The following is a 25623-nucleotide window of genomic DNA, read 5'->3' as shown; positions in this document are numbered from 1 at the left end:
ATATGTGTGACATTGAGAGGTTTAGTACGCTTCAATGTATAGATAGTGTTAATACAGTCTATACCTTTTTTTAAATCCATGAATGTGTATTTCAGTACATGTGTGTTGCTTTACACTACACTGATTCAACAAGGCTAATACGGCCATTTATAAAGATAATGCTCTTCACTCCTGTTATTTATTATTCTATTATCTATCTCTTCTTTTATATGACATCTGCTCATCATGTTTGTATTCTCGTTAAAAAAACAAACCCTACCACACATACAGAAATTAATTTTCTCTTACTCTACTCTCCCTTTCTCTTTCTCTTTCTCTCTCTCTCTCTCTCTCTCTCTCTCTCTCTCTCTCTCTCTCTCTCTCTCTCTCACACACACGCACAAATGCGCTTGTTGCCACACATACACACACCACCTTGTGCAGAAACACACACGCACACAGACAGTCAGCTGTGCCCTTCCCACAGTTAGTAGCACGAAAACAGAACACACTGCCTGTCCCTGCTTTACACACATATACACACACACACACACACACACACATGTGCACACACAAACTCTGCAACTGCCCTCTACACACTCTTAAAGGGACATGACACAGGCTTGTACATCGCTATCGAGAGTCAACAGGATACCTGGAAACTAACTACACATTTACAATGTAGGTGTAGCATACTACCTAATGGCATTGATTAAAATACTCTAGCAAACTATTTAAAGTATAAACTAGGGCAAAGAGTAATTTCTAGGAATTTTTGGGGAGTGGCTGACAAATTAAGAATGAAATAATTGTGTTATGTTTACAATAGGGAAGTAACAAAACAAGATCGTTCAATGTTCAGACATAAATAAGAGTTTACTACAAGACATATTTCACTAATGGCAACCATGTGCACATCATGTTTTCATCATTATGTTCATTAAATGGTCCATTTGGATTAAATATGATGCACTACAATCATGCAGCGAACACACAAGAACATTTTGGAGCCACAAAAAATTTAAAGAACGGTCAAAAATCTGTCAGCCTTATCAAAAGTTTTAAATACCTAAGAGTCAATAATGATTAACCAATCTGACTAATATAGACAAACAGAAAAGGGTTGTTGTCTACGTTATTCCGTTTTATTTTCCTGAGGTCTTTATCAGGATTCACTCTTGGTAATTATTGGACCTTAGTTGGGCCACAGGGTCTACTAATGCATAAAAAACGAATAACTTATGACTACTTTTGCAGTTATATTATCAGGTAAATTAGGTTTGCATTGACTGTTTGATATTCAGGGATGAAATTGAATAAGAGACGCTGATTACATTTTTGGACTAAGGGGAAATGGTTATACTTGTCCTGAGGTCAAACTGTAGGACAGCTACTTTGGTTGAACATGTGCACTACAGGAGGCACTTATGCGAACCCTGGTCGCCATTTGGGCCAACTAAAGCACTTCTGTTGTGACCCTAGGACAAGAACCAAACATCTTAACGTACCAATAGGATACAGGTATACATATCATTGTTAAATTAAAGTCTCATTATAGTGTTAGCAATTTGAATCACTAATTTGGTTCTGTGCATTAAACACAAATGCAATGTAAGGCCTTTTACTTGAAGGCCTCCAGAAAAATTACTTGAACTTGAGCGAAGTCGACGAAAAATTAGACACTATGGCTTTAAGAAGCCCCCACCCTCTCACAACAGGGGGAGCGTGAGCTGAATCCAGGAACAGCGATTGAAAAAAAAAAAGCTCCACCAGTGGAGGGTTTCAAGTTCCCCCCGGCTGAAACCCTGCCTGATTTGTGGGCAATGTTGGGGATGTAGAAAAAAAGGAAACCGGAGCAAAGAGAGCGCAAGGGAGAGATAGGGAGACAACACTAACTGGGTAGCTATGGAGATAGTAGGTTTTCCTGGTAGCTTTCTTTGACAGGTGCCGAGTGGGATAAAATAAAGTATCAGAACAGCCTCCAAGATGTACGGCAAGGGTAAAGGAGCTGTGGTCCCCTCCGATAGCCAAGCAAGAGAAAAGTAAGTACATTATTGCACTGTCACAACAGAGATCCAGCCAAGAAGAGTGTGCTAGGTTGCTAAACTTGCTAACTGATATGAGGCAACTCAGTCACTTCAGCAGGAGCACGCATGTTCTGCAGGCTCTTTTTTTATAAACATACAAGCTAAAAAAAAAGTGATGCTGTGACAGTTTATTCTTTGTGTTTGCCACTTTTTGTGTCGTGGTGCCTCTTGCATCCTCCAACTACACAGGCATGGCAGCTAAGTTAGCTGCTAGCTACACTGCCAGTTTCACTCTTCTCTTGTTTCTATGTAATCCCTAACAAAAGAGTTGCTGTTTTAAAAGTTGCATCACTTCCTTATAGAGAAAGTGTTGCTGCACGTGTTTTCTAGTTATAATGCATAAATGTGCACTCGGGGCTGAATTGTCGATGAGGAGGAGCATTGATGGGGATCCCACTTTAGTTCCATCTCTGAGGAACAATGCATTTGGAGCGACGCTGTGCATTGTAGCTAGCTGGCTTTTGTGTCGCCCCGCTGAAGCGGCAGGTAAAAATAGAATACAGCTGTTTGGGGCTTTGTTACAAAATAGCACAGGAACGCGTTCAAGAATTGTTCCACGTTCCACAGCGATACTGTGTCTCCGAACGCGGAGGCTACATTGTATCCATGTGAGCGTTCGGTCAGCGGAGAGGCGCCGCTGCTACGAGCTCCGAGCAAGGAGAGCTCATAACTTTTGTGGCCCGTACAGATTTGACTCAGTCCCCCCGAGTTCTGCAAACAAGTGTTGGGGTTTAAACTCCTTGTAATTTGCTGTCACCGCCTGCTGTAGAAGAACCAAACATAGGCTTTTTCCAGGGGCTGTTTTGTCAGGAAGCTTAGGTGGCGTTAGCTTGGGGAGCTGTAGCAGTCCAATCCCTTTGTCTGCAAGCCACCGTCTCGATGCCTGTTGTTCGCTCAGGATAGGCATGCCGCACGTTTACCAACAGTTAAACAATATGCAGAGGTTTCAAGTTAATCTGAAATATTCATTTTACAAACTTCTATGGATCGATTCTGAAATATAAGCCAGTATCTGCAGGGAACTTCCTTTGCTGATAGTCGCCGCTAACAAAGCCAACTGAGACCTGTGTATACTTGCATTTAACTTTGTTGGATGTAATTGTTAAAGAACCCTGTGGTGTGTTAAAGGATAATATCACAGTGTATATTTCACTACAACTGAATACACTAGCTAAATAAGAGGCACACTTCTCCCTACAGGTGTATGGCTTTATTCCTCACACTGGATGTGCTGAACAGTAGCAAATGCTCACTTTAACTGGCTGGACCAGTCAGCATAGTGGAGCTGAATTGGGACAGAGTTGTCAAACTTATGTGCATGTGTTTGAAGATCAGCAGGATTCTTATTAACTTAAGCTCATTCCTCCCTTTGCTGTGTTTTAAACCCATATTCTTATTTTTGCTTTTATGCATTGCTCTTCTAATGTCTTTCTCCATCTGCCTCCTAACTCTCACTTCCCATCTTCTGCTGCTCCTCAAGGTCCTCATCCCTCGCTTCAGTGTTGAATTATTGAGACAGACTGAAGCAGCTGCTCTCAGCTTTACGTCAGAGTTGAGGGAGACAGAAGAGAGAGAAATAGACAGAAGAGAGGGAGATACGATGGGCAGACTCATCCATGTTTAAAGAGGGGGTTTTGTCGTGAGCCTTAGGCAGGATGTCAGGTGTGCCGGTGGTGTACATCAGGGAAGTTTCGCACTCTTATGGGAGTGAGCGTATGAGCGGACCAATGGCCCGTCTCGGAATGAAAGAGGGAATGGAGGGGAGGTAGGTCAGGAGGTCAACTCATGTGGTGTGATGGTTGAAGTAAATTTAGTTTTAGCCTGAGAGAGACTTGGGAAATGTAGACATCAAAAGTGAGTAAAATAGAATTGCAGCTATATTGTTTCCAACTTTGGTGTCATATAACCTTAACATATAGAGAGTTAGGGTTTCTGGAGCTACCAATTTAATTTGTATTTTTCCTTATAAACATTCTGGCTGTCAGAAACGAGCACTGTTTCTATTTCCCTCTCCATCCCATCTTGACTGATCCTTAAAACCACCAACAGTTCTTCTTTATCTTTAAAAATAGGGCATGCCCCCTCTTATGTTCCAGTCAAAACTAATTTTTCTTCTCTTCCCTAACTCCCCTCTACTCCTACAGCTGCTCCGGTTCCTCTTCTTCCCCTCCTCCTCAAACTTATCTTCCTTTTCTATGAGCTAGCTTCTGAGCTTTAATAATGCAGTAGGCCAGGTGCACACACACGGAGCCCCTTTTGCAACCCACACAAAAACACACATACACCGACACACATAAAAATTTCATTGATGGCCTCTTGGGGGGGATCTACAGTGTGATCCTTGTATCTTCAGACATAAGACCAAGTCCTTAACTATTCCCTTCCAGTCAAACTCTTATAGAAAGCCGCACAAGTGTTAAGCAAGCCAGTAAACCTGCAGCGAACAGGGAGATGCAAACGGCATCAATATTTGAAGCACTTTCTGGATCCTAAAGCTTCCTGTGAGCCTTTGCCAGGCTTTTCAAAACTGTCAGAATATGCATAAATGCAAGGAATCTATACGTGTTTAAGTGTGATCAGTAAACAACAAAGTGCACAGGTAAAAAAAACGATCTGTGTGTGTGTGCTGTGCAGATGTGTGTGGCCAAATACTAGAGTGACCTGCAAGTGGCAGTGACTTACACTCTACACCAGCGGTCACAGAGAGCTTTGTGACCTACAAATTGCTAGGAGCCTCAGAAAGTGGTCAGATTCCCATGTCTAAAGTGGTGTGTGTTTGTGTGTCTGTTGGCTAAACTGCTGTCTTTAGCCTCTAAAGAGCATTGGTCGTGGGTACAACAACCAATTTGTCCCACTGTCTTTGTCGATGCAGCCAAGTCGTATCACTGCTGTTTATATGGTTATTGTTGTGCACTATAATGGATGAATTTATAGTTGAATGCTATTAAGCAGTGGATATCACTCCGGGAAGTATAGACTTTAAAGCCACTTCTGCTCTGTTTGTTTGTTCATCTGGATGTCTGCCTGCAGCGCTCATGTATGTTTTCTTATCTTGGTGATCTGCAAGAGGGGAACACCCCCGGCTATTTATTACCTTCCGAGCAGGACAGCCCGCTGTACACATACAAAGACAAATGCGCTTCACTGTGAAACTACTATCACCCACTCTAGTAAGTGTAATTCCAGAGAAACTGAAGAATTACTCAGAATGACTGGACATAAATACCACAACGTGTCAGTTTCTGTTTGATTTGAGATGCTCTGTCTCTAGGAAATGACTTGAATTATATTCAAATGACAATTTCTGTAGATGAAATTCCTGTCAGTAATATAACTACAAAATCCATTTGACCAAGGGTCGTCCAACCAATGCTCAGCCCAGGTCAGAAGGATGGTTATGATACCCGGTCAGTCAAAAGACAACATGTATGTGTCAAGGATAGCTAATTCATTGCCCATGATATGTAGAAGTTGATGTCCTGTAGGGTGTAAGATACATATCGATACAAGGGTTGAGATATAAGGTTTTGTCAGATCGCTTCTTAAAATTCAATTTTTTATTTGTAATTAACATGCTAAGATTTGTGTGGCAGACATTAGTACATATGATATATAAAGCAGCTCCAAGCTAAGCATATGATGTTGTGTTCTGTATACTATGCCAGTTTTCTTAGCATTAGTTCAAATTAGATTAAGAAAAATCAATATATTGCCCTTGCTTAGAGTATGGCAATATAAAAGTACTCCTGTATCGTATCCTCTTCACCATTTTGTTTGCCAATTCAATTCCCCATTGCCTTAGTGAGAAATTGTAGGGACAGGGAGTAGCCTGATGTACACTAGCCATCTGTAGTCGTGTCTAAATTCACTGTTTGTACCAACTGCAGTTTAGTGTGGAATGAGGGGCGCAGGTTCCTCTGACCTCCCAGCTTAACTGATCATGTGTTGCACTTGAATAAAAACTTTGGATTTACACCTTCTGGTTTTTTAAAAAGACGTCCAATCTTACAATTCTTAAAAAGCATGCATTTAGATCTGCCAGCTGCCGCCCCCTCCTCCTGTGATGATGCTTAGATAATGTCCCTCTGTCTATGTAAAAGACAAGGTGTGATCATATGGCAACCATCGCCTCCCTACTACAGTTATTGTCTATTTGCCTATTCATATCTTCGACTGACTACATTTGCATTCTAACAATGCATATCTTAAACATTTGCATATCATTAGACATAAGAACTGGTCAGGCACGGATCCTATCTCCATCATAACACAGCACAGCAGTTGTTGCCCCCCCTCGATTCAAGACATTTAGCAGAAATAGAAACTCAATAATTGGATTCTAGCATTGGAACCTCAGACAAATGAGCTGGGATTTACTGTCCCCCATGTGGACATTGTGCAGTTATTTGTATATAGATATTTTAGTGACTAATCAACTAAATAGATAGCCAACATATATTATGGCATTTATAGCCTGAGAGTATTTGAAACACTTTTTTTACTGACCTATACAGTGTCATAAATATGCTTATATTATCATAAAACCATAAAAAGAGAGAGAAATACACAACATAATAGACGCATATAATAAGAGGAACTCTACGGGAAAGACATCTGAGCACGATGCTTCAGAATCTTGGATTTAAAATGTCCTAGGTGTTAAGGCTGCAGCTACTGATTATGTTAATAAGCAGTTCAGCGGACCACTATTCATTCTACAGTTTAATCTTGTGAAATATGCCCATCACAATATCCTGGAGGTGGTCATCGCATATCTTGTTTTTTGCCAGAGAAAAAGCACAAACCCCAAAGTATTCAGTTTATAATAGTGTATGACAAGTAAAGTGGAACAATTATCACATTTGGGAACCTTTAGTTATCCATGTTTGTCATATTTTCTTGACAAATGATATAAGTTAATCGACTACCAAAGTATTTGACTGTTTATTTGATCCATTTAATGTAATAGTTGCTTTGAGTTTTGATGGTGATGTGTTCGTCATACCTACTCCCAATTGTTCTGTCCGAATGAGTGTTTGTTCCCAAACTGGGATGCATTATTTTCTATAAATGACGTCATACGGATCACCGAGCAGCTTCGGAGCTTGGTGACACAGGAAGGAGTAGATACATTATGCATTGGTAAATTTAGTCCAGTTATTAAAACGTACACTATTAAGTTTCTTTAAAACGTGGTGATAATTACAGCCTATTGGCTCTGTGTCCAAACATTTTGCCGTCTAATTATATATCATCTTAAGAGGCTTGAATGGGCTTAAATAGACATCAACTTTATCTCACCATTTAACATCAGTACAAGGGGTACAGAGCTTTGGAAAATCAGACGGTCAGTGGTAAAAAACAAACTGAACAACAGTGGTATTATCACAAAACCGTGTCTCATTGATCACGGCATTGACTAATAATGGGGACAGTGACAGTGAGCTACGGTCCTTCTCATTAGGACCTTATTGGCCTGTCAGAGGACTGTCTGCTCTGGGCACACGGGGCACTGTCATATCCACGCTGCCGGTCGATTGATGGTCCATTAACAGCCTATTAAACACGACTAAGTGAAGGCGTTAGGAGTACAATGTTGGGCCAATGGGGGTTTCCCACTCCACAGCGTGGTTCTTGCGTCCGTTAATAGACCCTGGTGGATTGCTGTTATAAAGTGTGGCTGGCCTGATATAAAAGTGATTTCAAATTGAAGGCCATGGCTTTTAAAATGCTGTTTGATTTAGTTGGAATACCTATCGTGTGCAGCTACTTCTATCAGTGTTTGCTCTGTGAAAGGGCAATATTTTTCATACAGCCTGGCAGGTGTATTTCAGGTTCTGTTGCAATTTTGAAGACTTTGGATACTTGGTAAGATGTACATTGGAAAAAAAGTGGCCAAGCTCTACAGTCCACAGAGGTGCTGCGGACAGTATGTGGCCCTTTTTGACTGTGAGAACATTTCAAGCAACCCACAAATCTTTAAAGGTAATATTATACCTGCATTTCAACCACATGAGCCAATGTTAGTTTTTTTGGTGTGGTTTCTATCCACCCAAAAGTCTCTGCTTGTACCAATGCCTACCAGGTGTTATCAGAGGGACGGTAAAGCACTGAATGTTGACATTTGTTGATGCTGAAAGCTGTTGCGAGTGTTAATGTCAGGACTTTGAAATTTCATCTCATACATGTCAAATAGATATATGCAGCTGATTTTTGTTTAATGAGAAACAACTGAATAAAGGAAGTCGAGAAGGAAGGAAAAGTAAAAAAAAACATGAACTTTCTTTGTGTTCGCTAATCATTCAAATAGATTATTAGTACAGAAAAAACTCAATTGTCCTGCCTGTCTTGACTTTTCTGCTGCTTTTATTTCCTTTCAACACCTTTCCACTAATCCATTCAAACATTGTGACTTAAATGAAGTGAAAGACTTGGTTATTTCAAACTAAACCATGAAGCCAATTTATGAGCCTTGGTTGGTCTGTTAACCTTCACAGTTGCTGAGGTGTGGTAGAGATTCAAACACACATTGACTGATATAAAATAAAGCCCCTTGAATATTTCCTGACTATTTTGCTAAGGGGTCTATAGTTCATGTTTTGTATCTGCCTTTGATTGTAAAAAAAAGACTGTCCCAAAAAATCTGACCTAAGATGCCAAATAGACATCCTTTCAAGTCCAAATGCGAACACTCTTGATCTTGAGTATTTGGAGCCTGGATTTTGCCATTAAAAACCTTTTCCCTTTGTGTTTCAGGTTAGCATTATATGTGTACGAGTACCTGCTACATGTGGGAGCACAGAAGTCCGCACAGACCTTCCTGTCCGAGGTAAGATAACATCCATGACTTGAAGTAAAAAGCACTGAGCCAATCTCTTTTTGTCTTAAATTGAATATCTCGACTGGAGGAGTTTACATTGGTTTTGCAAAATTAAATTGCGTCTTTCTTCCGTTGTAAGAATCGGAGGATCTTTATTTGTCACATACATGCACACAGCAGAGCACACACAGTGAAATGTCCTCTGCATTTAACCCATCCTAGTGCTAGGAGCAGTGGGCAGCTATTGTGCAGCGTCCGGGGAGCAATGGGGAGGGGGGGATTAGAGGTGTCCGGTGCCTTGCTCAAGGGCACCACAGCAGGGCCTAGGAGTTGAACTGGGACCTCTCCAAGTAGCAGTCCACTTTCCATATTTCATGCCTGTTTGGGGACTTGAACCGGCGACCCTACGATTCCCGGTCCAAGCCCCTACTGACTGAGCCACTGCTGGACACAAAACAACACATGCTATGACCCAGCTGAAGTGCATGTTTACAACAACTTGCGGTGTCAGTGCAAACATGCTAAACGTGATGGCAGCACCTGAGCTGTTGCATACATTTTTCAAGAGGAAATTCTATAAAGTTACAGCCAGATCGTGCTCCCTGTCGGCCATTGTTAATTGTAATGTAAAAACATCTGATGCAGCTGTCTTCGGACATTGTAGACATATGTACGCATGGTGTTGTTTGTTTACATTTCCTCCTAAAGGCCCTTTTGTGTGAGTACATGGCTTGGCCTCGATCCATAAAGCATTTCATATGTAAAAAAGAAAAAGGGCAGACAGGACAGAGATGTAACAGAAGGAAGATGGAGATCGACAGAGGGAGAAAGATGCCTATCTTCCCGTCCGAGGCCATTGACAGTTTGAGACTGACTGATTATATGTTCTTAACCCCTGGACCTGCAGGCATAATCCTCTCTCTAGTGGCCACAAGTGACTCTTCTCTCCTCTCCTCCAGATTCGATGGGAGAAGAATATTACATTAGGGGAGCCTCCTGGATTCCTCCATTCGTGGTGGTGGTGAGTTTTCAGAGTGTTTTTTTTCTCCCAGTGTTTGTTTTGATACAGTAAGCCTATCCATATTGTTTACTTCGGTGAGTAAACAGTTTTTACAGTACATGTCTTAAGCTGTGTATCTTACCTCGCCACACACACTCAATCATTGATAGGACTCTAGCGACCATCATACACGTCTGGGCCTTGTTTGTTTTATTACGTTGCTAACACCAGTACCCTTAAAGTAATAGGGACCCTGATAAAGTACTTTATTTGATGAGTAGTTATCCTGCTTCATTGATACCCATCATGCGGAAATGTAAAATGCCACCGCCTCTCCTCTCCCCATCCAAATGTCTTTAACACTAAAGATTTTATTCTAAAATGTACAAAACAATGTACGTATGAACTGCTAACTCTGGGAAATACACACAGTTGATGTCCCAAAAACAGATACGGGTAATACTTGGTACATGGGATATCATTTTGAATATATTAAACTCATATCTGATACAAACATGAAGAGCTTCATGTTTTGTTTTTTCTCCAGTCATGATTTGAAATGACTCCCGGAGGTGGGAGGTGGAGCAGAGTCTCAGCCTTGGGGTTTGACCAGACTCTGTGAGGGCGTGACCCCCTCCCTCCCCGTCTTCTCCCCTCCTCCCAGTTCTCCATCCTACACCCCCGTTCCTGAAACAATAGATCCAGATGGTTAGGGAATGGACTCCCCCCCCCCACACCCCCTCTATACTCCCCTCCCCCCCTCACCCTCTCGTCACCCTTTGTGTGCCCCTCACCTCCCACTTTTCTCCTTTGTTCATGAGGGAGAGGGATTCTTAGCAGATTAACCCATTGCATTCCATCTTCCTTTGTGTCACCTCTCCCTCCGCTGTCTTCCGCCTCCCCCCCCCCGTTCCTTCCTATCATTTCTGCCCCTTGCTAAGATTTGACCCCTTAAGGTCGTCACCTTAAGCCCCGACCAGCGGTTTCACTTGTCTTTTGAAATCGCAGGTTCAGTTCCTTGTCAATGTTCTTACAGCAAATAAGGATGGGTCAGGGAATCACACAACACTTAGAGGAATTATAAAATAGGCTTTACTGTAAGACAGCTTTACTGTTAAGCAGCTGGTAATCAGTAATCAGATTTCTCCCCCTCCCCTATTTTCAGTCTTTTCGGGGATTTGGTGACCATAAGACCATACAGAATTTCACCAGCCTTTTTCTTTCAATCAAATAAAGTAATAGACTCACTGAGACCTAAACCTAAACATACATTGGTGTAATTATACATGTCAGACATCATTTTATTAAAGATGCCCTATTATGCTTTTTGGAGTTTTCCTTTCCCGTAGTGTGGTCTATAGGTTTTTCTGCATGTAAATGGTCAGCAAAGGCTGAAATCCAAAAGGTATGAACCTGATATAAATGAGTATAATATGCCCCCTTTAAAATATAATTTATGCATTCATTGCCACCCTTTTAAATACCAAGAGTGATTGTTTATATTATTGTAGTGGTTATTTGTTGTAGCCTTTGCTCTTATTCGGTAGGTTAAAGTTTAGCTACATAAAGTGTGCCACTGGATTAAAAATGCATTCACTGTGTTGCTGAAGGACATTACTTAAATTACCAGTGTACACATCACAAAGGAACACATGTTTAAAAACCTGTGGATGTCGAATTACTGACGGGTAAATACACTCTTAAATGCTCTTTGAAAAGTACAGTATCTAGTGTAACTTCTCACCTCGGGGGGTGGCTCTGCTGAGTCAGAAGAATGAACGTCAGGCTTTTAAAGCACTATCAGCAATGTGAGACCAAGGACATGTTTTAATAAAAAGAAAATGAAGGAACGGAATAATACCTTAAAAGCAACACAAAAAAACATGGACTCACCTGAAGAATATGTTTGTTATCTTGTTCAATAAGGACTGAAATCAAACAAATACCTGTATATAATGTTATTTGATCCTTTAGTTTGACTCCTCTCCTTGTTGAGGCTTAGAGTGAAAGGACAGATAACTTTGTTGAATGCAAGGTTTAGGTCTTGTAGCCTCTTAATCATTTCTCCCTGTTGACGTGTCCTTGAGCAACATACTGACAACTTTATCATTTGTAGCTCAATCCCTCAAAAAGCTCTTTATTTTTCTCATACTGCCCGTGCTGCAGCATATCTTTTGACTCTCTGTCTAAAACCAGAGCCCAGTGTCCTCTGATTGGTTAGCTGACCGGCTCTGTTGTGATTGGTCCACCTGTTAGAGATGTCCAAACCCTAATCCTATCACGTACAAGTGTTACATAGTGATGCCTGAAGTAAACAAAGGAGTGTGTGGGAGGCATCTGTGGGATTTTAGCCTTTACAGACCATTTACATGCACAGAGACATAACACACCAATGGAAATCCCAAAAAGCACAATAGGGCCCCTTTAAGGTGCTCAATCACTCCCTCATATCTTAAGAGGTGAAGAGGTGTACGAAGAATTCCAGATGTTTGGCTTTCAACATGTCTGTGTGCAACGCAGATTGCCGGGCCCTGTGAAGTAGCACCCTGATTAGTCCTCTCGTTAGCCATGTCGCTGTTTTACTCGGTGTATAGCACTTCCACTAAATCAATGCACAAAGACTGATTCAATTAAGGCCTCTCAGACAGGTAGCACAGCAGCCGTCAGCGCTGTTGCCTGGCGCGTTTGCGTTGGTGATTTTCCACTTACTGTGTTTATCACACTGAAACACAAAGCCGTTATGGAGACATTTTGTGAGTCAACTTATTATTTAACCTTGTGAAGATCAGTTTATGAGCACATCTCATCATCCCTGGTAAAGGAGGGTATATTTTTAATTGAGTTTAGCTAAATATTTATGATTGAAGTCTAACGGTTAAAGTTTTGAAGTGTGTGTGTGTGTGTGTGTGTGTGTGTGTGTGTGTGTGTGTGTGTGTGTGTGTGTGTGTGTGTGTGTGTGTGTGTGTGTGTGTGTGTGTGTGTGTGTGTGTGTGTGTGTGTGTGTGTGTGTGTGTGTGTGTGTGTGTGTGTGTGTGTGTGTGTGTGTGTGTGTGTGTGTGTGTGTGTGTGTGTGTGTGTGTGTGTGTGTACTTTTGAGTGAGTGAGAGGTCGATTGAGGGGGCGACACTGGCATTGTGTCCCTCTTACAATGATGCTCAAGTATATGAGAAGCAGTTTAAGAGCGCTAGGGAGATAGTGAGAGTGTGTGAATGGGTTATGAATAGCTGTTACACATTTGCTTGTATTGCTCTGTATGCTAACCTCTGACCTCTTCATCCCCCACCCCCCTCGCCCCTCTTTTCAGTGTATTCTGGGACTTGTATTGTGCGGCTCCAGACCGAAGGGAGACATGTGAGCACTCCAGTGAGGCGAAGGCCTTCCATGACTATGTAAGTAACAACTGGCTCTGCAGCCACTTCTTTTTCTTCTCTCAGAAACACTCAATCTCTGTTGCAGTGCTTTCTTTGTATGTATGCTTGAGACACACGTAAACACTGTACATGTTTGTATATCAACTTGGAGTATATAGGAGGAATCTTCAAGAGGCGCCCTCAACATCCAGGAGAGGGAAGTGTGCGCTTTTTAAAATCAGACTCAGAAATCCACTCTACTGGGAATCAAACTTTGAACATTTTTGTCGATAACTAGAAATCCCAGCTGACTTTGAACTAATGACTGCACAAACAAATATTCAGGGGTCCTGAACATTTCTCAGGCCAAGGACCCCTTGGTTAAAAGAGAGGGAGGAGGGACTGTGGGAATTATTCTGTATTTATCTTACATTTCAGGGATTTGAGGATTGTGTTAGATGTTTTTTTAGGTTGAATGTCTCGTGCTTTGTTGTGTTTTCTACACTTCTACCATCTTGGGACAATGTTGGAGATGTATAACCATCCCTTTTAACATGTTATACAAGAAACAAACAGACCCTTTTATGGAGAATACAACACTAAACTATTAAAATATGAATACGTTAGCTAGCTCACGTGATTGCACAAGGACTCTTGGGTAACAGACTATTATCAATGCTTTGTGTTTCATACACGTTGGCCAAAATAACTAGCAAATCATGTCTCTATAATAATGCATATTTTACACATATTCAACTTCGAGAATATAAGAGAAAGTTAAACATCTTCTCAAAAGCTTAATCTTAAACTTCCACCTCTCATAAGTGCTCCTGTTACAGAACTGGATATTCCTACCAAAGTGCACCTGGAGAATCGTAGTTCCCTTAATATCAAATATTACTAAGCCTAAGACGTGCTGTATTTAAAAGTGACTGCAGAGACATGAGTGGGACTCTTACTTCCAGAACCAGCAGAACCCAAAAATGCTCACAGCACTTTGCATCTCCATAGTTTATCAAGGAATCTGGAGAGAATAGATCTTTGAATTCTGAGACGGAGTGTCTGAGGATTGAGGGTTTTGTGTGCTGTACAGTTGTGATTTCCAGCTACCTGAATGAAAATGAGCAAAATCACAATTCCAGTAAAAGAACAAAAGCTCTATAGCCTTATTAAAAGCCTCAAGTTCTGTTTACATTGTGCCTGTTTTTATGTTTGTGTCCTTGAGGAATTATTCGATGCCTTTGGGCGCCTGATGGTAAAATTTTTCTTTTTCCCCATCTTGCCTCTCACTGAGGTCAGAGGTTACGTTCAGCTATGAAACAGTCTTTCCGGAGTTTGAAGGGATTCAGTGTCTTGTGCTTCAGAGGGGGGGAGACTTGCTGTCACAGGTGCTCGGATACAGGTCTCGTGCAGAAGGAGTCCAGCTAATAACTCCTGCACAACGCTCCCCAAACAAAAATGTGTGTGTGTGTGTGTGTGTGTGTGTGTGTGTGTGTGTGTGTGTGTGTGTGTGTGTGTGTGTGTGTGTGTGTGTGTGTGTGTGTGTGTGTGTGTGTGTGTGTGTGTGTGTGTGTGTGTGTGTGTGTGTGTGTGTGTGTGTGTGTGTGTGTGTGTGTGTGTGTGTGTGTGTGTGTGTGTGTGTGTGTGTGTGTGTGTGTGTGTGTGTGTGTGTGTGTGTGTGTGTGTGTACACGCACAGTGTGGGGAGATAATGGAATAGAGTTCTAATCCGGTAATCCCAGCACTGGTCTGAGGCTAAGCTAGGGATTTATGTGTGTGTGTGTTGGGTGTGTATTTTTGGCGTGGGGCATATTTGGCAACCAGCCCATAGATGGAGGGTGGAGGGGCTCACACTCTCAGTGCCAGTGTGCCAGTTAACCCCAGCTGTGTGTGTGTGTGTAAATGTAGATGGGTGTGCTACATGGTCGCTGACTGTCTGCTCCTAACGGTGATAAAGCGAACTAGACGGGACCGGTTTAATTTTGGCTCCAGCCCCCTGAGGGTAGTCTCTGAGCACAGGTCCTTTTCTACTGGTTTCAAAAGAATGAGCCAGTAAGAGGCATGGGAAGGGAAAAAAAGATATTTCACCTTCCCTAAAAAGAGTTTCTTAGTCTTTTTGAGAATGTCTAGATGGTGAGCAGGCATTTATCAGGTATTATCACAGCTCTCTCTGCCGGGCAAAGGTTTATCGATACAGTCCAGGCTACTTTTCCACTTGAACTGACCCTGGTAATGAAAGTAATGCTGGGGCTGCTATTTCTGAGTGTCTCGGTTTATGTCAAGTTTGGGTTTCTCCTTATAGAGTTCCTTTTAAGCTTCTTCTTCACTAAAGATGCAGGCATAAAGGGTTTCACATTTGGAAAGCAGATGCAGGCAATTCTCCTTCCTATGAAGATTCATATCATTATTTGAAGTGTTTTTTTTAATTGGATCATTCGTGGCTTGACATATTATACATAGAATATACAGAGTTGTTTTTACCATTTCATTGTGATAAATGCTGAATTGTACACCTAACCAACAGATATGATGGAGACCAAGAGTACATTTTAATGTCTTTTAGTTAGCGCCATTAACTTTACCTTCATGTCTTACGCCAATTAATTTGCTGGCTTGATTAGCAGTGTTAATTGTGTCATCCATCTTAAATCAAGTCCATCCACTCCTGTAATTTAAATAATGGGAGTTTGATCTTCCGAGATAAGCACTCCGCAGACAGGAGCTATTAAGACTTTTGCAACACATTTCACAAAAAGCACTTCTGATGGAAGCCTGGTGTTTGTTAGACGTTGCTAGAATGAATTGGTTAAATTATGATTAATCGACTTGTTTCTGTGTCTGTGCTACCTTTTTTTAACCTTTGGATATCAAATACTGGAAAAGTGTCTCTCTTAAAGGATTTAACTGAGTATTTTGAAAAGTGTATGCACATAGAGTATTGAATCAGCAATGTGTCAATCTGCTGTTATGATGTTCATATTTATTTCTTGATTTCAGAATCAGTCTTCCTTTTCCGGCACTGTTCTTGTTACACTTTATTTGCACCTCCGCCCCCTTTTTTTCAATCATTTCTCTACCCTCCTTTCTCACTCTTCTTTCGATCTTTTTGCATTTTTGCAAATCTCTCTCTGCTTGTGGTTTCTCTGCGACGCCCCCACATCTGCATCTCTTCCCCCCCCACCACCACCACCACCACCACACCGCCTTTACTATATTTCTACTCTCCAGTCCGCCCTCTCTCGCCTCTCTCGCCTTATCGCTCACTCCCCCTCTCTCCTCCTCTTTTCCTATCTCTTTCCTGACCCCCTCCTCCTTCCCTCACTCCATTACCACCACTACTACCTCTGTTCCCGAGAGAAGATTGATTGGCCAATCTATCTGTTTACCCACAATGCCTAGTTGTGCCGAGAAGGAGAGGGCAGTGCAGACCACACGAAGAAAACAGACGGTTGTTAAGGTATTTGAAAATGGAGTAAGTGGGCAAATGTCATCGATAGAGAGGTCTAGCTTAATTTACATTTTAAATTAACTGCAGGAAATCTTATTGTGTGCAAAGCCAAAAGAAGAAGGGAAAGAGCTATTCTTTTTATAGTCAAATAATGTGTTTTCATTCATATTAAAAATCACATCCTCTAAAATAACTCACTTTTTTAGCAGTGACTTGTTGGATTAAGAAAAATATGATGATGCAATATATTTCCTTTTGGGTATGTAAGGTGGTCATCGGCTTATCTGCTTTTCTATTTCATCTTGACAGCATCCAGCATTTGAAGGACATACATTGTTTTCTCCCCCCTATACATTTCTTAAAGCCCAAACAGTATGCATGGCTATCAAATGAAATAAGCTCTATACTTGCATGCATTCTGCCTTTTTCCTGTTTTGTCCTTTTCTCTGTGCAGCAATATTAGTGTGCTGTAATGGAAAAAGTGAAATAATACTCTATTAAACTTGATAATTAGCTGTGATGAAGTTAGGAAACTCTGCGCTACATGTGTTACACGGCTGAGAGCAGCTGTTTGTCTGCTTGTGTAATTTGAATATTATTTAGAAAAACTGTGGATCCTCGGTGGTAATGAGAAACAGCGGTGGAACAGACAACACGATTGTACTCTTTAAAAACCCCACTGTTACAGAAAAGAAGGATAGTGTCTGATATTAGTCTTATCTTTGCCAGACTTGATGTCGTAGCTTGATATAAACAACACAGTGACCTAAAAACTCTTGAATGTTTTGGAAATAGTGAACATAGTTTCAGGCAGTGGTAGTTTAAAGTATTTTGATTTGTGTGGAAACATGGAGGACCATTTTGTTTTATTCATACGTAGACTTCTGTCTAAAGTTTAGTAGAAGCTATATTCTGGTTCACCGCTGTTTCTCCTTCTCCTCATATTTTGTGTTTCGCCCTCTCTGCCTTCTCTCTTGAGTGTTGGCTAAGTGGATGTTGTGTCTGCGTGCGTGCGTGCGTGCGTGTGTGTACTGATGCCTTGGCAGCAGCTTTTGGGAAAAAGTGTGCAAGTGTGTGTTTGGTGTTCGCCAGTTCTGAGGACCAGCTGGGCTTTCAGAGTGTGTGTGTGTGTGTGTGTATTTGTTTGTCAGACGTGACGGGGAGAGTAGCAGCCGTATCCTGTTGCTCCAGAGCGAAAAACACTGTTTTGACTGAGCTGATAAATTAGGTAGATCACCGCAGTCAGCTATTTTTCCTCCCGTCTCCACACTCTCCTCCATCCTCACTCCTTCACCTCCCTCCTCCTCCCTCCTTCTTTCCCTCTCTCTGTGCGCTAAGGACAGCGGGTCAAGGAGACAGTGATGAGGTACATATCAGTGTGAACCAGAATGTAGATTAGTACCCTCTCCAGGTGGGAACACACATAAATACTGACACACACACACACACACACACACACACACACACACACACACACACTGATACTTTGGCTGTGTCTTGCTACCTCTCCCCCTCTCTGCATCCACTGTTTATGTCTCTGTCTTTATCCCTCTGAAAGGTATCAGGCGGAGGTCAATAATGTGTTGAGCACTATTGATCCGTCCGGTAGGTCCTATGGGTGGAGGAGAGGGAGAGGGAAATGGAGAGGGAGGGATCAATGCTATTCTGTACCGCCATCTACATACTGTACTGCACCAGCCAATCAGATCATTAGTCTTTTGTTCCCTGATAGATTGTTCATCAACATTGTGGGTTTGTAGGAGGAAAGGCAAACAGTGTGGTGTCCTCGCAGGGAGCCGTGTCTGGGGATTAACGCGTCACTGTTAAAAATATTTTGACACCAAGACAACATGGTGGCGCCATTGGGAGGTAAATAAAGTTTATTAAACGGTACTTTGGGGTTGTCCTGATAGGAGCAGAGTGAATGTTTGCATAAGAAATCAAAGGCTGTTTCAAACCAGATAACCACACTCAGACCTGGACGAAATGGCTTCAATAAAATAAACTTATCTGATTTGGATTACTCGGATACCAGTGAACTTACCGTGTGTGCAGGATGTGGGACATTTCCTGGAGATGTAAAGGATGCACATAACAAGCTACTTGAATGGTCTATAATGGTCAGAAACAGTCATTCCCACGATAAGATCCCGATTAAAGGCAACTTCCTCCAATGAGGTTTATTGTTTCTTACTTTCACCCACAATCCCAAAGATTTCTGATGATTGTCTCTTCTTTGGTTTGAAAAGATGGAGCACAAGGGCATTTAAAAAGAATCATTTAACTGATAATTGAATTTAAAAAACTCAACATTTTAGATAATGATATATACAAAAAGAGATGTAATCATGTTCACTAAAAATAATCTGAAAACTGCTCACTCATGTTTGCGGGGGCGTTCATTTATTTAAATGAACGCCCCCGCAAACATGATGATCATTTTTAAGGTATCATGGGTGAATAGACGGGTGAGAGGTGTTGGAAAACATCGACATAGTTGCCTAGCCAAATTTGGACATTGGCTACATTTACTCATGCCTCTATGGCCACTCGGCCACCAGGACACCCAATTAATGCTCTCGTCTGATGTCTCGTTACAAACACAGAACGAGGTGGGATGCTTTCTGGGAAAATGTCAACAAACTGTGGAGAGCACTTGTCAGAGAGCCAGCCACACTCGGCTCTTTCCTCATTAAATTTATCCAGAATAAAATATATTTTGTGTTAATAATATATGAAGGTCATTATAGATTTTTATTGAATACTGCCATAACTACAAGGGCCATTAGCTCCATCTCTACAGGTTAAAGGGACTGAGTAGTTGAACTCTGTCTTATTTAAACTTGAGGGTTTATGTGTATAATACTATTTAAATAATTTAATAAATGATGGTAACAGAAAATCCTTATTCAGGGAGGTGTAGCTCATTTTTACTTAGTACTTGAGACCTTTCGTAATAGTCTTTGGTTCCTAAAAATATAATTTAAAAGATACAATGTTATTATGCTATTAAAAACTGCTTAAGTTAGCACTTTTCCAAACTGAGGCCAAAGTGATGATCTACCGTTCAGGTCTGTAGCCCAGATAGTGTATTATTGATAGCCAAGTTAATGTGAAATTATAGCTCGGTATTATTTTTTTACTGAGTGCTTGTGCAGATCTGCCGAGGAAGGCCATTAAAATAGAGTTTACAGTTTAAACACTGTAAATATTCCCAGACATTTGAAAATACGTCCCGTGGGTTTTGTTGAACTTTCAGCTCGCGTCAATGAAAGAAACGTATTCTTGTCCTTCCTGCTGCACGTCAGGCATTAAAGCCCTTTCAAGTTGCGCTGCCACCCGGCGCTTCCTCCGTTATTTACAGACTCCTCTCCATACATTCAGACTGGAAATGAATAATTCAGCCTGACTACAAAAACCCATGTTCATTATATCAACTAATTAGTGCAGCATTAATGTCTGAAGTGGATTGTACTCTCTTTTTGAACTTGTTTTTCTGTATCAAGGTGTATTGTGTCTGCATTAGGAGTCATTGTTTACCTGCACATTCCGGTAGATTTGATTCCTCGGTAAATCAACTTATTCTGATTCAACAAGGCAGTCTTGTCATGAGGTTTTCTGACAGCAACTTCCGAGCGTCGACTTGAAATGGAGCGGTCGATATAGACATTTCTGTGGGCGCCACCACGAAACACTAAGAAAGCACTGTTGGATCCTTTGTGTTACCTCGGGCCAGTTGGCTTTAATAAAGACCGACTGCATACTAAATCTACCTCTGCTAATGGCTAACTACTACGTTGCGTACCTTTCTTTAAATCAGCAAATTTGGAAAAGCACAAGCAGATAGTCATTACTTGTCTACAACAATAATGTAACCAAGTGATTGAGGGTGAACAGAAGTCTCTCCTCGTAACATTTATTTTCTCCCGTATCATCTTTTTTTTCTTGTTCTGCCTCACTCTTGTATCTTCTAACTCACTCTCTCCCTCACTCTCCTGCATCTTATTCTCTCTCTCTCTCTCTGCGCTCCTGGAGCGGGGGATGCCAGGGGGACAGAGTGCAGATAGGACCTGTCTCCATAGCAACAGCTTCTGCAAGCTGCTGACACCCTACTGGGGGGGCTGAGGGGAGGAGAGGTTGTGATGGGGAGGAATAGTACTGGGGCTGGGGCACAGGAAAGGTGTGTGCGTGTTTGTCTAAATGTGTGTCTAAATGTGTGTGTGTTTCTGTGTGTGCACCAGTGCTGGGAAAATAAGTGAGGAGAGAGGAGAAAAGATGGAGAGAAAAGTGTGCAGAAGAAGAGATGAGAGAGGGAGGGAGGGAGGAGAGAAAGAGGCAGCCGACCCGGCTTCTTCCCCAGGGACTCAGTGGCCTGCTCATGTTCACTAGCAGAATTAGCATAAAGATGGGGGGAGGTGTGCGTTTGTGTGTGTCCGTGTGATTTTTCTCCCATTTTCATGTGTGTTGGTTTCAGATAGTAAGGAGGAGGGCAGCGAGTGTGTTTGTGTACATGCGTGTAATTGCTAATATGCGTTCTCGTGTGTGTGTGTGTGTGTGTGTGTGTGTGTGTGTGTGTGTGTGTGTGTGTGTGACTCCCTCCCCTGGGTCTTAAACCCCCTCCCTGTCCAGGTCCTGTAGCCTGTGGTTCTCCCCTGTCTGCCGCTCTGTACTGAAGGGCTGCACTTTCAGAGCCTGTGATTCAACTCTTTGTGTGTCCGTGTTGGTGCCTTCAAATACTAGTGTGTGTGTGTGTGTTTGTTCGGGCGTGCTTATGTAAGCACTCTGAACACGCGTCTCTCATCTATGTGTGTTGACAAGAATACAGTTATATCATATTTATCTCCCAGGCTGAGCCATTCACCCCCTCTTCTCTTTGCTCAATTTCTATTTTTCCCATATAGTTTGAGTGACGTGCGGGAGTAAGCGGTTGTATTGTTTTACATGTGCCGGCCTACTATGATCTGTAATAGTTAATAGGGCCTCCTTACAGACCGAAGCATTTAGAGTTGTTCCCTGCTTTTAATTATCTTTTGCATTCCAGAAACACTACACACTTATCTTATTTGCTGATGACTTGCTATTTGTTTAAGTTGTGTAATCGTTTGCTCTTATGCAGTTAAAACGATTTTAGGTAGGTTAATATCTCTGTAAAAATAACCATTCCAGTTATAAAAAATGCAGACATATATAGTTTTGCATTTTCTATAAGCAAATGAGGAAAGGAAGGTCTGCACATATTATAAATGACATTGTTCGGCAAGTATTGTCGGAATTGAATATACAAATTGCCTTGACAAATACAAACTTAACCAAGCTTGATAAATAAATAAATAAAAAGGCTTTTTTATTTATTTATGTAATACAATACATCCACCTACAGTATTCAAAAATGATCATACAATTTAAAAACAACAACTTTATTCAATGTTCTATGCAGTGGATGTACTTTGCTATACTATAATCTGGCAACTCCTGTGTTTACGGTGTTTCAGGATCATCCAGTTATGAATTACCATATTGCCACAGTCCACTTACATGTGTTACGTTTAGACTCATTTGCATCCACGAAAGCAAAACACGATATTTCCGGAAACATATGAGGGCTTACACTTCCGTTGTTTGTTGAATTATCAAACATTTTTATGAGATAATACAAGATATAATCTTATGAATGATGGTATACCTTGTAGAGGAACAGTCTCCATTGGTCAGAAAAACATCTCTCTACAGCTGTGTGTCGGTGACTCCATGTTTCTCCTTGATATCAGACTCTGCTAGAGAGATAACATGTTGGAGGGATTTCCCAACGGACGAGCTCCTCTTTTACTCCCTCCACTTCACAGATGTGGAAACGGTAAAGAGTTTTAAAGCAGGACACTAACCTTTAAACTTAGGGGTTGGGGGGGCAGGAGTGTGCAGACACTGCCCCCTTAAGTTATTCGGCTGCCATTGCATCATGAACATAAAGAGCAGTTTAGAGACACACACACACACACTCACACACACCACAATTAATCACCATGATTGTGTGTTTCAGAGCGCAGCGGCAGCGCCCAGCCCTGTGATGGGCAACATGCCCCCCAACGACGCCATGCCCGGCGGTCCCATGCCCCCAGGCTTCTTCCAGGTAAGACTTTCTCCTTTGTCACTGTGCTGTGTACTCCTCCGTCACGTCCAGTATCACTCCATCACTCCACCTGGCGCTCAGGAAAACAGACTGATATCAGCAGCCCAATATGTAGGCACTCTAGGTCAAATTAACCCAAATAAAATTGTTTAATTTTCATTTATTTTAATAGGTTTAAATATATATATATTTGGCTTAAAAATAACAAGATTTATTCTGAAAATATTTTATTTTATTTTAATTTTTTGCAGTTTTTTTTAACAGAGCTGCAACACTTTTATATATTGGCCATAACTTATATGTCTGATTTTAAAAAAGTGAAATGGTCAACTGTAACTTTATTGTCTTTATCTTTATGTAAAACAATAAGAATCCGTTGATGATTTATATCCAGCGTCAATCAGTCAGGGTCTACTCAATAAGAGTTTGATCTCCTAACGAGAGTTCAAGCTCCCAATTCTTTTTCTCACAACGTTTATCCATCTGTGGCTCGCTCTCACGGGGCTGCTGTTCGCCCGCATCGTGGTTCAACCATCCCGTATTCATCCTCTCTCTCCACTCCTTCCATCTCCGTCTCTGTCTCTGACCCCTCTCGGCTCTGTGAAGGGAAAGGTTTTAGTGTGGGAGATGGCTGTCTGAAGAGTGAAGAGAATGAGACACACAAACACACACACACACACACACACACACACACACACAACATATATACAGGCCTTCGTGCACACACACACACTCACAAACAAACACACTTCCTCCGCGAGGCAGTGGTGTGATGGACAGCACTGGCATTTGGCAGCAGGCGCGATAAGGTGGTGGAGAAGAGTCGGAGAGAAAAAGCAGGTGACACGATAGAGGAGTGGGAAGGACGGAGGGGGATGAAGAGGGGTGAGGGGAAGAAGAGAGGGAAATGTGAAAGATCAGTGCCACCAGGATTGTGGCCCGGTGTTTGTTTCTGTGGCTACCTACCACTCCATTGTTTGGTTGCTGAGAGCGAGGCAATGTGCTGAGAGGATGGCGGTGGTGCTGGGGAGGGTGGAGGGGGGATTAGTGAGAGTACGACTGTGAATAAGCAAGGGGAAGGGCGGGGGGAGCGAGGGTGAGGAGAGACGCATGGAAGTGCTATTTTTAACATGGTGGGGGAGTGAGAGTGAGTGTGTGTGTGTGTGTGTGTGTGTGTGTGTGTGTGTGTGTGTGTGTGTGTGTGTGTGTGTGTGTGTGTGTGTGTGTGTGTGTGTGTGTGTGTGTGTGTGTGTGTGTGTGTGTGTGTGTGTGTGTGTGTGTGTGTGTGTGTGTGTGTGTGTAAGGAACAGGAAGCTTTGGTAGTTTGCTGCGAATGTGGTTCATGCTCATAATAAAGGCTGGGTATCCAATGAAATCGTTTGCTTTAGACCTAAACACATCTTCAAATCCTCTTACTTTGAGAAATATAACCATGTTGTTTTCTTATTTTCATTAAACAACAAACTCCACGTGCTCAAATGTTGATATTTAGCTTTCAAATAACTTTATCTGAATGAAATAGTCATAAAGTGGCTACATTTTTAGCTAAATCAGAGGGTGTGCTGATTAAAGCACAAGTAAAAAAATCCACCATGTCTATTTTTATTTGTCTGTTTGTTTAGGAGATTAATCGTTTGGTCTAGAAAAGGGAAGAAACAAATACCTCCCAACGACAGAAGCTGCTGTTTTCAAATGTCTCTGATCAACATTTTAAAAAGCAAGGAAAAAATGAAGGCCGTGACCGCATAAGAGCGGGAAGAGACTCTTGCATAATGAGTTATTTATTGGGGGTCGTTAACCTCTTGTCTCGGGGTGAAATGTCAGTAATAACACAGCAGGGGGTCGGAGAAGCTCGGGGGGGATGCTGGCTCTGATACATTGTCATTCCAAAGAAGGCTCAGAATAAGCAGGAAAAATCCCCCCCAACTTTATCTTGTTATTTTCAGTATCATCTTTGTGGTTTGAAGTTGCCTCTGGTGTCTGTCCTGCTGCTTCCTGTCCTGTTGCTGTGAGCCTTTGGCAACACTGCCCCCATGTGGCTGAGAGGAAAACTACACCTCGTCCCCTGACCTGAGGGTCCCGAACATCTCTACTAATGCTGGCTTGTTTTGACTATAGGGCGAATTGAAACTGTTGGGCTTTGGCTTTTATATTTCTGTTGCTTAGCACATCAACTAACTTCACTTTGAAAAGAGCTTTACCCATCTTTTTGCTCCTTTTCTTCCTCCTCAAGATCCCCCGCTAACTCTCTCGTCCACCTCTTTCTTATGGTTTTTGATTGGCTAATTCCTCCAGGTGTAAAAGCCCACTTTTGGGCCCTCCCCTCTCTGATATCGCTCTTCTTTCTTAAAGGGACCACCCGGCTCTCAGCAGTCCCCCCACGCACAGCCCCCCCCACACAACCCCACCAACCCAATGATGGGACCCCATGGCCAGGTAAGAGGCAACCTCTTTCTCTCAAACACCCCTCTCTCTTTCATACCCTCTAAGTCCCCCCCCCCTCACTCACACACAAGCTCTTTTTCTTTCCATTCACCTGCTCGCACACTCGCTCCTTTCCCTCCTGCCCTCGGGCCCCGTTAGCTCTGCTTTTGTGCCGACTAACTCCTGGAAGATGTCGGCCCCTCAGGTCCTGCTCTGCTCCTTTTAATAAAAGCCGAGCATCCAGAGGAAGCCGGGCCCCGATCCTCTCCAAGGCCCGGGATCGGCAGTCCCTGTGCGGGATGAATAATTCACTTCATGCCCCACCCCCGGAGCAGCTTGTGGGGGGTTGCACACTTATCTGCTCCTCCACTACGCACACACGCACACAC

At 42.2% G+C, this 25623-nt stretch overlaps 1 protein-coding gene across 3 annotated transcripts in view; it reads left to right on the top strand.

Annotated features, from left to right (window-relative positions):
- Window positions 1-603: 603 nt before the first annotated feature.
- Window positions 604-25623, top strand: part of zgc:110158 (uncharacterized protein LOC553590 homolog) — a 33925-nt gene continuing 8905 nt past the window's right edge. For 2 of the 3 annotated variants that reach the window (XM_063909046.1, XM_063909045.1), the window contains exons 1-6: window positions 604-2021; window positions 8823-8895; window positions 9846-9907; window positions 13191-13275; window positions 22721-22810; window positions 25163-25246. In XM_063909046.1, the coding sequence (XP_063765116.1) occupies window positions 1966-2021; window positions 8823-8895; window positions 9846-9907; window positions 13191-13275; window positions 22721-22810; window positions 25163-25246 (450 nt within the window). In that variant the 5' untranslated portion in view covers window positions 604-1965. The remainder of the gene's footprint in view (window positions 2022-8822; window positions 8896-9845; window positions 9908-13190; window positions 13276-22720; window positions 22811-25162; window positions 25247-25623) is intronic. The other variant, XM_063909047.1, reaches the window with a different exon arrangement.

The sequence above is a fragment of the Eleginops maclovinus genome, chromosome 19, assembly GCF_036324505.1.
Source record: "Eleginops maclovinus isolate JMC-PN-2008 ecotype Puerto Natales chromosome 19, JC_Emac_rtc_rv5, whole genome shotgun sequence".
NCBI classification, from domain to species: domain Eukaryota; kingdom Metazoa; phylum Chordata; class Actinopteri; order Perciformes; family Eleginopidae; genus Eleginops; species Eleginops maclovinus.
The sequence above is the reverse complement of the archived record's forward strand: the minus strand, read 5'-3'. Positions and strand labels throughout refer to the sequence as shown.